Raw genomic sequence first — 12,896 nt, forward strand, 5'->3', positions numbered from 1 at the left:
TGAAAAAACAGAAGACAACTTGCTTTATTTTACTGCGTATATTTTTAAACTATCAGTGATTTTCTTTTAAGGTCTTCTGAGAGCCAACGGACAAGTCTCTCCTGTCATTTTTGATCAAAAAAGTCAGTAATCCGCCTCTTCTTAGGTGAGCTCTCTTCCCAGAGGCTGGCTCCATCCGGGTAAACACTCTCTGACATCTCTAAGGAGGCTCCTCTCTCACAGGCTTCTGCTGCCTCCAGCAGCATAGCTTCGTCTATATCATCTCCATCTGTATCGTCCAAGAAGGATGCTCGAAAGAGGTCATAGATCTTCTTCTGCTTTGGGTCCTTTGGCAGGAAAGGAAAGCAAGATAATTCAGCCACCAGGGGAGGAAATAACACACCCTGACTCCCAGTTTTCCTAGGCACTTGGAGATGTGGGCAACCCCAAAGTGAGGACCTAGATCATTCACAACAATAGTATTATCATTCTCACTCCTATTTTTACAAACTCACAGACTTGCCCCAAGTCATAAAACCCTTTATTAAAGGGCAGAGTGAGATTGGAATCCACAGGACCATGGATTTAGAACTGAAAGAGACCTTAAGAACATCAAGTCTACCCTTTTCATTTTACAGATGAGGAAATAGGCTCAGAGGGGCTGGTCACACAGACAGCAAGTGGTAGGCCTGTAACCCTAAATGTGCTTTGAACCAAGGCCTTCTGGGGCAGCTAGGTGGCACAGTGGATACAGCACTGGCCCTGAAGTCAGGAGTACCTGAGTTCAAAGCCAGCCTCAGACCAAACACTTGACACTTACTAGCTGTGTGACCCTGGGCAAGTCACTTCACCCCAATTGCCTAAAAAAAAAAAAATCCAAGGCCTTCTGGCCCCCAAACCAGTGTGCTTACCACACACTAGGCTGTACCTTAAGAAGTCCTTCGATCCCTTAAACTGTCTGAGCTGGTACTGAGATCTCAGGAAATCTCTTCTCACCAAAGCACTTACCTACCGAGTATCTGACTCTTATATACCCTTTCTCACCCCTCCACAGATTAAAACAAAACAAAACAGATGCTGACAGTCTTGGGAAAAATGAAAGGAAGCAAGGAATGAGATGGAGGGCAGGGAAAGGTCTTCTCCCAGGCCACTTATTCATGCCCCATGGACTTCTTCACCTCCCAGGTCACCAGGTCTCAGCCAACATTCAAAGAGTTAAAATTTCACAAAGCCTTCCCCAACTATGGGCAGATGTGAGGTTCCTATGCAACTATCCAAGGCCCTGATACTTTACTGCCTTCCCTACCACTTAATGCCCTCTATGCATTCCTGGCTACACAAAATACTAAGTCATTTATAGATTCTGACATGGCCCACTTCTCTGGTTTCTTTTCTTTCCATATCCTAACTGCAGGTATTCCCTGGGGATCAATTCCAGCCCTCTCTTGCACTCTCTATGTGCTCACTCACTGGTGCCGATCCACTCCAGCTTTGTGCTTCTAATGGCCTAGAGAACATCTCCCCTTATGGAGACCCTCTGCAGTACAAGGGGCTCTTCCTCTCCAGCCCCCTGACACACTGGAACAAGAAGAGGAGTAGAAGGATTTGTTCCTCAGTGCGATTCCAGACCGTCTCTTTGCTAAAATCGCTCAGCAATCAATCTACTGATCAACACGCATTTGCTCAGCCCGACTGTGGACAAATAAATGCAAAGAGTGAAATTTCATCATCTTTGCTGTTCAATCCATGATCTTTGTCACCTGACTCAGATCCCTATCTCAGTCAACTACTGGTATCCAGGTCATGGTCTCTCTGTTGCCTGTCCTTTGTTCGTCCTTGAAGAGGACCAAAGACACCATGAGGGCGACATCTTGTCTTGTGCAGGAACTGGATTTAAGTGAGGCAAAGCTGTACAAAGTCATCAGCCTCACTAACCCTCTCTCTATTTTCTCAAGGTGCTCCAATTCTGGTTTAGTGTACTTCTCCACTTCAAATGCTGCCTTCATATTGTGAACTTTGATATACATGCTGATGTCCCACTGTACACTCCGACCTCCAAGTCCAGCAATTTCCTCAACTCCCAGGATCCAAACCTTCATTCTCCCTGAGCCCCCAAGGGGACAGTCATATCATAGTAGAAGTCTGCTATCACAGTAGGTTGGAAGGAACCTCAGAGGCTAACCAGTCCAGCTCATACTCAAAAGAATCCCTACTATAACGTATCCAACCAGATCATCACATATTACTATGCTACCTCTATAATAATGAACTCTGAAATTCCCTTTTCTGATCATAGCCTATCCTGACTTTCCTGTCTCACTCTTCCTACACCTACTCATCTTTGATCTCTCCTTATCTTCCAGAACCTTCTATGCTGCCTACAAACATGCCTCTCTCATCTTTAATAATCCTTCACTTAACCCTGCTGTCAAGTTATGGTCCTACATCTGTTCTCCTTTTCACTGACAAAATCCTAGAGAGACTGTCAACACTAGTGTCTCTACTTCTTCACCTCCCACTCACTTCTCAAATTCTTACAATCCGTCTTCTGATCCTACTACTTGACTGAAACTGCTCTCCAAGGTTACTAATGATTTCTTAACTGTTAAATCTTTTTCTCAATTTTCATTTGTTGCTTCTGATACTGTCAGCCTCTGTCTTCTCAATATTCCTGACCCCCCTGGCTTCCAAGACTGCTCTCTCCTGGTTCTCCTGCCTGTTTTATAATTCCATTTTGGGGTCCTTGGCTAGATTATCACTTTACCTGCTAATCAGTCTCAAGACTCAGGGAAGCTATGAATCACTGGCCTGGGCTCTATTATTTTTCTCCCTATATACTTTTAGTGGTGATCTCATTGGCTCATATCATTTCTAAGCAGATATCTCCATATTATATACACTTAATCCTAATCTCTCTCCTAAACTCTAGTTCTTTTTTTTTTAATCAACCGCCTGTTGTATTATCTCCACATGGCTGTCCTGTAGGCATCTCAAACTTGACAGCCCTTAAGAAGATTCCCATCTTTTCCACAATACTTCCAACCCTTCCTCCAACCTTCTTAATTCTCAATAGGGCAAAAGAATCCCTCTCATCCTCTAGGTTTACAACCCTGGTGACATCACTGACTCATCCTTCCCTCTTCCTCACCTTCCAGATTCGATCAATTGCTGAGACTTAAGAATTCTGCCTCCATAATATTGTTTTTGCTGGTCCCCTTTTCTTCTGTTAACATAGCTGCTACTATCATTCAAACCCTCCTCATTTCTTGCCTTTACTATTGAAACAGCCTCCTGCCTGGTGTCTCTCTCCCCTCTTCAATCTATCTATCTTCCATAAAGCTGTCAACATAATTTGCTAAAAGTCTCGCCATGTCACTCTTCTGCTCAAACTCTTTAGTATCTCCCTATTACCTTTAGAATAAAATACAGGTTCTTCAGCCTGGCATTGAAAGTGCTCCACAACCTGGCTTCAACATGCGATTTTCAGACATATTTCATATTATTACTCTTTACATGCTCTACATTCCAGCCATGTTGGCCTATTAGTTGTTTTATAAACCTGACATTGCATTTCCGCCCCTTTGCAAAGGAGTGTCTAGAATGCCCTCTGTACTCATTTCTACCTTTTCAAATCCCTACCTTTTTTCAAGAAGCCCCCTCATAACTTTCCTGGTGGCCTCTCTCTTTTCAAATCATTCCCCCAATGTCCTCTGAGACTATAAACTCCCCAAGTAGAATTATTTCATTTTTTTTCCCCTTTGTATCTGAGAGGCCTAAATATAGTAGGCGTTTAATCAGCATTGGTAGAACTGAAATTCCACTGTCATGTCAAACTCAAGGATGTACAAAACTAAAGTCACCCCCTACGTCCCAAACTGGTGCCCTCCCCTTCCTAACTCCTTAATTTCTTTGAGTGGCATTAACATTCTTCTGCAATACATATAGGGTGTCAATAGTAACTCTTTTCTATAGTATGTGGATGATATATAAGGTAACTCTGAGTTAGCTAGAATAGTCATTCACTTAATTTAAACCCTATACTTTCTCTTTCTGGATAAATCAAATTTTACGGCTAGTACTCATCTCACAAGAAAGATAAGATTCGATGATTCTATGAATTTTACTAAGTTTCCCAAATCAGAGTTTTTTAATTCAGTCTCATTTAGTAGGATTATTATCTAAAGAGAATAACTCCTTTTAAAATCTGTCTCCCAAACAGAAAAGGTTGCTTTCTACTTATTAATTTATTTCTTTTAATAATGAGAGATCTACTAGCCCCAACTTACTTTAATTAAAAAAGAAAATTAACGAAGTGATCTATTGAAATGCAGGTGGATACGATGCCTTTTGCAAAGGATTTCATGGCGCGGCTTTGACTCCTTCCGTGGTAAAATGTAATTTAGACTAACTGGGGGAAGGGCAAACTAAATTCATAAACTGTCTGAATTATCAATTACTTTTCAAAGACAAATGAGGTTTTATTATTTTTCAAGTAGCTATATTTGCACTTAGCAAGTTTATATCCAGCACTCAGTATAGTGATGACACACAGTAGGTGCTTAATAAATGTTTACTGATTGACTGTTTCAGATATAGCAACTTAAACTTGGGTAACCAAGTTCATACATTCACAAGACCAAAGAGTTCTTAGAGGACCTTTTTAAAAATAAGATTAATTAACATAAGATTGGGGTCTGGAACTGTGAGTTCATAGGGAAAATAACCACTTTACTAATACAGATGGGCAACATGTCTATAATTTACCATCTCAAAGTGCTGTCTGGGGCACTGAAGTTAAGTGAGAGGTCACACAACTAGTATTTACCCCAGATCTTTCTGATCCTGGGGGTGGCTCTTCTTCAGGTATTTTAGATATTCACCCTGCAGTCTTTCTTACAATGTTAATTTTCACTTCTAAAAGAGTATTACCAAGCAGATGTAATAAACTATAGCCTAGCCTCACAATTACAGGCTTTAATTGTAATAGGAAATGAAAGGCACAAACTTTCCATCCTACCTGCAATAATACAGTGTTTTGATGGTCTAATTCATCTTCCCAAACATGAAAGAACCTGCCACTAGAGGTCCTGAGAGGAAGAGAAAGCTTGTTTGTCCTTACTATGTTAGAACTCTACCTTTCTAGAAAGGTTGATAAAAATCACCCTCTAATCCCACAGTACACCTTCAAAAGCAGACTCATGAAAGGACCTAGGAGACGGGCCTGAAGGAAGAGAGAAACAGGAATCCATCATAAAGTAACAGTCATCCATTTGGTAGGAAAAGAATTCCTGATGATGGCCCTTGAGTTTCTTGCCTCACTACTTCCAGAGAAGTGAGTAAGCAGCATTTAGTTAATTGAAAAAAATTAAATTAAAAAATTTTTTTAAAGATTGAAATAATAGAGAGATTATAAAGTACTTGTCCAAGTAGGTGCCTGAATATGAGATAGACAACAAAGCAGAATGCTTCCCAATCCAGGGAATAAATTTTTTTTCTTCAGCACTTTCAATACTGCTCTCCTGCAATGATACTGACTCAAGAACAGTGAGAACCACCTTATAGGAATGTCTGTGGCTCTCTGGCTGTCAGTAAGAAGAAAGGAAACTGGGCTACAAGTTGACAAACTATCTAATTTAATTTTCACTCAATCTGTGACTTTAGGTTAGCTACTATGGGAACAGTTTACCCATCTATAAAACAGGTTCAACTAACTACTCAGAGCAACAACACCAGGTGAAGCAACAGGGCTGAAGGGACCTCAGAAATGAAACACATCAGTATCAATAGTCCTTCCACTTGCTGCTGCCCATGAGCATTTCAATGGGGGGCCCCTCTGGGCCAAAGCCGAGAGGATGCTTCTTGTCTCTCACATCTCAACAGAAGTTGAGGAAGATTCAAGAGCTCTAGGGAGAATAGTTTTGTCAACTTCTAGTGGCTGTTGATATAGGCAGGGTGGGCATCCCTGCTTTGTGACCGTTACAGATATTCATAAAGTGGTAGGGGGTTAAGGGCATCATGCTTCTCAAAAGGGACGTACACACAGACTGAGTACGCATGTCAGTACCATCTCTTTTTCTACTCCCAGGCTAGGATAAGCCAGGAAGAGTGATTCATACTATCCTATTGTTAACAAAACAGCCTCAAAGCAGCTCAAAGCCTTCTCCTACCCTGTATAGAGGGAACCATACCCCAGTGTTACCTTGTGGAAATAATCAGTGGCTTCGGTCAGTTCTAAAAAATTGGTCTCAGATAGCCCAGCTTGGCCTAAGACTTTAATCTTCTCTTGAATCAGAGGCCTGCAGGGGGAAAATGAAAGGCAGTGAGTGATCATACTCTGAAAAAAACTACTGGACATTTGAAACTGGAGCTGCCAATCTCTCTCCCCAAGGTGGTTACTATATACTTCATTTGTTTTGCAAATGTTGAGGCAGGAAGGTGACCTTGAACATAGCTGCCCCTCTCAATCTGAATACTAATCCTCTGGTTATTTCTCATAAAATAATTAGAATGAAGTTCCTTCTGAGATGCCTAAGAAATACTGTCACATTACAAAAAAGGACAAAAAATTACAGGACAGATTTTTTTTTCTAGATAGAGCCGGGCTTTTAAAATCACTGGCTCTTAGACCAGTGTATTCTCAGACTTGTTATGCCCTGAAATGTCCTGCCTCAATGCCCAGCAGCTATGGATAGAAGGGCCATTGAGGGTTGTCACATTTCTTTTTGCCCAGTATATAACCCCTCAATCAATGGAAAGCAACCCACTGGCCAAAAGCAAACTGGCCAATCTAAGCACAGCCATCCTTATTACTTGGGGAAAGGAATTCTACAGATTATGCCATATTGGGATTGAAGACATGAGGAATACGTATGGATGGAATAGCAGATTAACTCTCTAAAGAGGGGTTCTTAACCTTTTACTGTGTCATGGACCCTTGTAGCAGTCTGGTGAAGCCTATGGACCCTTCTCAAAATAGTATTTTTTAAATGCATACAATAAAACACATATTCTTATAGAGAAAACCAATTATATTGAAATATAGTTATCAAAATACATTTAAAAAACAAATCCAAGTTCATGAACCCCAGTTTAAGAAGTTTTGCTCTAAAACTAAGGTGGTAGTGGGTGGTTTTTGGAGCCATAATATCCTAGAAGGTTTACAAATGGGAGGGAGCATGAGTGAGTACTAATGGGTAAGGAGAATAGGGCCAAGTGGTTCAGTAGTAAAGGGTGTGGCAAAGAAACCAAAGGCATCCACATGTACAAAAATATTTATAGCAGCTATTTTTGTGGTGGCAAAGAACTGGAAATTGAGGGGATGCTCATCAATTGGGGAAGGGCTGAACAAGTTGTGGTATATGAATGTAATGGAATACTACTGTGCTATAAGAAATGATGAGCAAACAGACTTCAGAAAAACCTGGAAAGACTTATATGAACTGACGCAGAGCGAAATGAGCAGAACTAGGAGAACACTGCACACGGTAACAGCCATATTGTGCGATGGATGACTTTGATAGACTTGGCTCTTCTCGGCAATACAAAGATCTAAGACAACTCCAAAAGACTCATAATGGAAAATGCTCTCCACATCTGGAGAAGGAACTATGGAGTCTGAATGCAGATGGAAGCAGACTATTTGCTCTCCTTTTCTTTTGGTGTTTTGTTTTGTTTCTTCCTTCTCGTGGTTCCTCCCATTAGTTCTGATTGTTCTTTCCATCATGATTAATGTGAAAATATGCTTGATATGAATGTATAAGTAGAGCCTATATCAGATTGCATGCCATCTTGGGGAGGGTGGAAGAGAGGGAAGGGGAGAAAATGTAAACTCAAAATCTTATGGAAGTGAATGTTGAAAACTAAAAATAAATAAATTATTGAAAAAAAAGAAAAGAAACCAAGGATATCAGCCTTGAAGAATGGACAGAGGGCAGGAACCGGTGGAGATAGTTTGGGAACCTTCGGTTAAGCAACAGACCAACTCAGAGGCTGTAAAGTTTTATTCTTTGCTCGGCTCCCCCATGCATCCCCCAAACCCTTCTAAATGTCCACGGCATCTATGGAGGATCTAAGGAAGAACACATACAAGAAACACACAGGATTAGAAGGCTAAGGTAGGTCTACGACCTATACTTATAGAATTTTCCACTTGGAAGGGACCTCATTGGACATCTAGTTCAACACGTAGACAGAGAATCTTCACTATTACATGCTGAGATTGATGAGATCCATAGCCTACGCTAGGGTTAATCACTTCTTCATGGACAATAATGCCAACTGATCTTCCTCATTAACACTCTGAGAAGTCACCTAGTATCATTTACTATTGAATACATTCTGGTCTGGATGTTTATGTTCAGGGCTTTAAAGAAGTCTAAAAAAAAATACAAACAAAATCCTATGTATATTTTTGTTAGATTGGATCCCTTTGGGTTATTAACAATTTGAGGGTAGGGACCACATTTTTTTTCACACTCCGTTGTGCTTAGGATAAGGGCCTTGAACCTGTAGCCTATCACTAAGGGTGAGAATGGTACTAAAGCTGAAGAGAGACAGCATTGATAAATGGACTCTTTATAAAGGTCCCTTCCCCCAATTGATAAATGGTCAAACGATATGAACAAGCAGTTTTCAGAGGAAGAAAATAAAGCTATCTACAGTCATATGAAAAAAAATGTTCTAAATCACTATTGATTAGAGAAACGCAGATCAAAACAACTCTGAGGTACCATATTATACCTATAAGATTGGCTAACATGACAAAACAGGACAACAATAAATGCTGGAGAAGATATGGGAAAATTGGAACACTAATATGCTGTTGGTGGAGTTGTGAAATGATCCAACCATTTTGGAGAGCAATTTGGAACTATGGCCAAAAGGCTATAAAATTGTGCATACCTTTTGACCCAGCAATACCACTTCTAGGTGGTATTATATGTATCCCAAAGAGATCTAGCTATGTATCCCAAAGAGATCCTAAAAATGGGAAAAAGACCCATATGTACAAAAATACTTATTGCAGCTCTTTCTGCGGTAGCAACAAATTGGAAATTGAGGGGATGCCCATCAACTGGGGAATGGCTGAACAAGTTGTGGTATATGAATGTAAAGGAATACTATTGTGCTATAAGAAATGACGAGCAGGTAGACTTCAGAAAAACCTGGAAAGACTTGTATGGACTGATGCTGAGTGAAGTGAGCAGAACCAGGAGAACATTGTAACAGCCACACTGTGGCATAACTGAGTTTGACAGACTTGGCTCTTCACAGCAATTCAAGGATCTAAAAGATAACTCCAAAAGACTCATAATGGAAAATGCTATCCACATCCAGAGAAAGAACAATGGAGTCTGAATGCATATGGAAGCATACTATTTGCTCTCCTTTTCTTTTGTTGTTTTGTTTTGTTTCTTCTTTCTCGTGGTTTCTCCCATTAGTTCTAATTGTTCTTTACATCATGACTAATGTGAAAATATGCTTAATATGAATGTATTTATAGAGCCTCTATCAGACTGCAAGCAGTCTTGGGGAGGGGAGAGGAGTTGGGGGGAGAAAATTTAAAACTCAAAATCTTATGGAAGTGAATGTTGAAAACTAAAAATAAATTAATTAATTATCAAGGGAAAAAAAAAGTCCCAGAGTCCTCCACCAAAGGAGAAAGCTCTTGGGGAATCAACAAGGTATTCCACCAGTGTTGGCCCCTGACCCAAACCAGACATGCTAAATTCCTTGGGCTGGTCAATCCATACCATAGGTAATCATCCGCTGTGCCTCTTGCTACCAAGTAGTGAATGCTCACAGAGCTGGTCTGCCCAATGCGATGTACTCGGTCTTCTGCTTGGATCAATACCTAGGTTTCCCAAAGAATAAAAGGACCCAAATCAATTGTAACATGTGGTTATTTTTTTTAAAATCACTTCTCCTCACCCCCATTTTTCTCAAAGAGCTTTTGCTGATATACAATAAAGCAGTCTTCTCAGCCATCATACTGCATCAATATAGTGTTTTACAAGAAAGTGCTTTGGAATCACAGGCTATATCGCTCAATCCTCACAAATCCTTGAGGTCAACAGGACAGGTAATATCATGTCCATTTTACAAATAAAGAACCTAAGGCTCAGAAAGGTTAAATGATTTGCCCAAGGTCACACAGCTAGTAAAAAGGGGTGCTGGGACTAGAAGCCAGGTCTTCTGACTTCTCTTTCAGTGTTCTTTCCACTATCCAATCCTTCCCTGGATCACCGGTTACTTAAGAGATTTAATTGTTGCAGTCACAGTACGTGAGTGGGAGAAAAGTAATGCCACCTCTCTCTTTTGTCCTCTGTGATACACAAGTCAGTGGAAGCTTTTTCTCTAGGGAGTAATGGCTAAATATATGCCCACCTGGAGAATCTAATGACCTTTTGGGAAGACTAGTTTGCCAGTAGAGTCCCCAGTTTTTTGTTGTTTTTTTTTAAACTAATAACCCAGAATTCGATGGTGTTCTTTCGTGTTATGACCTAGAGAGTCATTTGTCGCTGACTTATAAATGTCAATCTTAATTAAACCATTACAATCGTATTTCATAAATGCTACATGGGAATTGAGAGAAGAAATACGACTACTTTCTCAGAAGTTCAGGGGAAAATTTAATGAGGCTGAAAAGATTCCTCATTGTGGAAGTGATAGTTGAGATGAGACCAACAGGAGTAGTAACAGTACTCAGAGTAAAAACCAAAAAAAACCCCTGAACAGTACAAACCCCACCTGCATCCTTTATTGGCTGAAAAGATTATAGCAAGCCACAGTGAGGTCTACGAGAAAGAGCATGTGGCTGAGTCAAAGACTCAGGATTCAGTCCTTGCTTGGCTTCTAACCAACCAGCTGGACAGTTTTAGACTGCTAGCTGACCTTGGACAAGTTAATTTCCCTTACTGGGCCTCAGCTTCTTATAGCTATGTAAAATGTAAAACAAGCCCATGTACTTTATTCATCTTTAAATGAGAGCTGGACTCAGTGGTTTCTAAACTTCCTTGAAGCTCTCTGAATGTCTATGATTCTAAATCTCTCAACTAGTCTGTGTGTTTTTGAGTTTTCCCCATCTGGGAAGTGGGGATAATAATTTCTATTTTATCCGGGCTGTTGTGAAAGTAAAAGGAGACAATAGATTATTGCTTTGGGAGGTTAAAACATATCTCAACATAAAGCTCTATTATTATTCTTATACCCTGACAGTCTATGGAGGAATGTGTGCTATGAAGACCCCAGAGAAGATCAAAGAAACTCAGCCTCCCCTTCTCAAAATGACTTCTTCCTTTGCCCTTTCCACAATGTACAGGGAGCCCAGGTCTTTGCCATGACTTACCCCTGGGTTCCAGAACAGCTCTGCAAACACCACCAGGTCGGCAGCGGAAAAGGTGAGCCCCATGTTGGCTGCTGTGATCGAGAGGACCGCCACGGCGTACTTCCCAGACAGCTGGAACTGCTGGCATAGGGCCTGGCGGTCGGCTGAGGATGTGGCTCCATCGATGCGGATGTAGCTGATATGCTAAAGGGACAAGGAAAGAGATGCATCACTCACAGGCCTCTCGGTCATCCTTCTCACCACAATAGCATCCTCTTGGGAGATGCCTGAAAAAAGGCAAAGACCCATGTTTCCATTTCAACTCATTCTCATTTGAAACCTGATGTTGTTTTAGGCATGGTTGAAATTTTCCAGAAACTGTGTTTTTCCTCTCCTAGATTTGCGGATGGGTGTCAAGGATATGCTCCTTCATATGAACTTAATTCTGTAAGAGCAGATGCTTTTTAAAAAAAGTTTCAAATACCCTCCATCACATAAATCACCACCAGCAAAGCTTTCCAAGATCACAGGACTGCAGATTTAAGGCTGGCAGAGACTTTTGGCAGCCATCTAGTCCAAACCTTTCATTAAAAAAAAAAAGAGGAAACTGAGACCCAGGGAGGAAAAAAATGACTATGCCGGTAATAAGTAGCAGAGCTGGAAATTTGAACCAAGGTCCTACACACCAAAATCCAATGCTCTATGAGGGCATGCTGTCTTCAACAAACATTCTCTCTCTTACCAGGGACACTAGAGCAGTGCATTTCCAATTATTCTGGTCACAGAACATTTTTTGGACTTGAAATATATTAATGGGTACCAGAAAAATCTGGGGGGTACAGAAAACCCTTGAGATAGACCAGGGTCTGAAGAAATTTTGTAGCAAAAAAGGGAGAAAATGAAGCCCTCTTATTCACAAAGAAAAACTGTCACATGTAAGTATTTTTGATATATACATACAGTCAGGTCCTGATGAGTGTGAATAATGAATCCCCAAAGTGGTTTCATTACTTGAACTCTCACTGCACATCTCCACTGGGCTGGAACGAATGACCACATTATACACAATGATAACTTCAAATAGTGCAAAATTGGATCCATGAAAGTACTTTAAGGGGATTCATTATTAGCACTAATTGGGAGCTTTGTTGTTGCTAAGGTTCAGTTGTTTCAGTAGTGTCTCACTCTTTGTGACACCATTTGGGGCTTTTTTGGGCAGAGATACTAGAGTGGTTTGCCATTTCCTTCTCCAGCTTCCTGTACAGATGAAGAAACTGAGGCAAACAGCATGAAGAGAACTGCCCAGGGTCATGTAGCTAGTAAATGTCTGAGGCCACATCTGAACTTGGATCTTCCTGACTCTAGGCCTGGCACTCTATCCACTGCGCCACCTAGCTGCCCAAGGTGGGAGCTAGCTATAGTTTTAATAGTAACAATATTAGAAATGGAAATATTAGTAGCATCAAATTTTTTTTTTCAAAGAAACCCCTATTCACAGCATATGGAACACCAGAGTTTCATGGAATACAATTTTGGACACAATGATAAGTTCAACTGTTTTCAACACAATCCATCAGAAGAATTAGATAGT

At 40.7% G+C, this 12,896-nt stretch overlaps 1 protein-coding gene across 3 annotated transcripts in view; it reads right to left on the bottom strand.

Moving 5' to 3' along the window:
* Positions 1-12,896, bottom strand: part of SMARCAL1 (SNF2 related chromatin remodeling annealing helicase 1) — an 83,518-nt gene continuing 70,622 nt past the window's right edge. For all 3 annotated transcript variants that reach the window (XM_021002805.2, XM_021002807.2, XM_021002806.2), the window contains exons 14-17: positions 11,327-11,509; positions 9,732-9,832; positions 6,179-6,275; positions 1-326 (exon numbers count right to left, since the gene is read on the bottom strand). In XM_021002805.2, coding sequence (XP_020858464.1) covers positions 105-326; positions 6,179-6,275; positions 9,732-9,832; positions 11,327-11,509 — 603 coding nt within the window. In that variant the 3' untranslated portion in view covers positions 1-104. The remainder of the gene's footprint in view (positions 327-6,178; positions 6,276-9,731; positions 9,833-11,326; positions 11,510-12,896) is intronic.

This window comes from Phascolarctos cinereus, unplaced genomic scaffold (assembly GCF_003287225.1).
Source record: "Phascolarctos cinereus isolate Bilbo 61053 unplaced genomic scaffold, phaCin_HiC Scaffold_7;HRSCAF=346, whole genome shotgun sequence".
NCBI lineage: Eukaryota > Metazoa > Chordata > Mammalia > Diprotodontia > Phascolarctidae > Phascolarctos > Phascolarctos cinereus.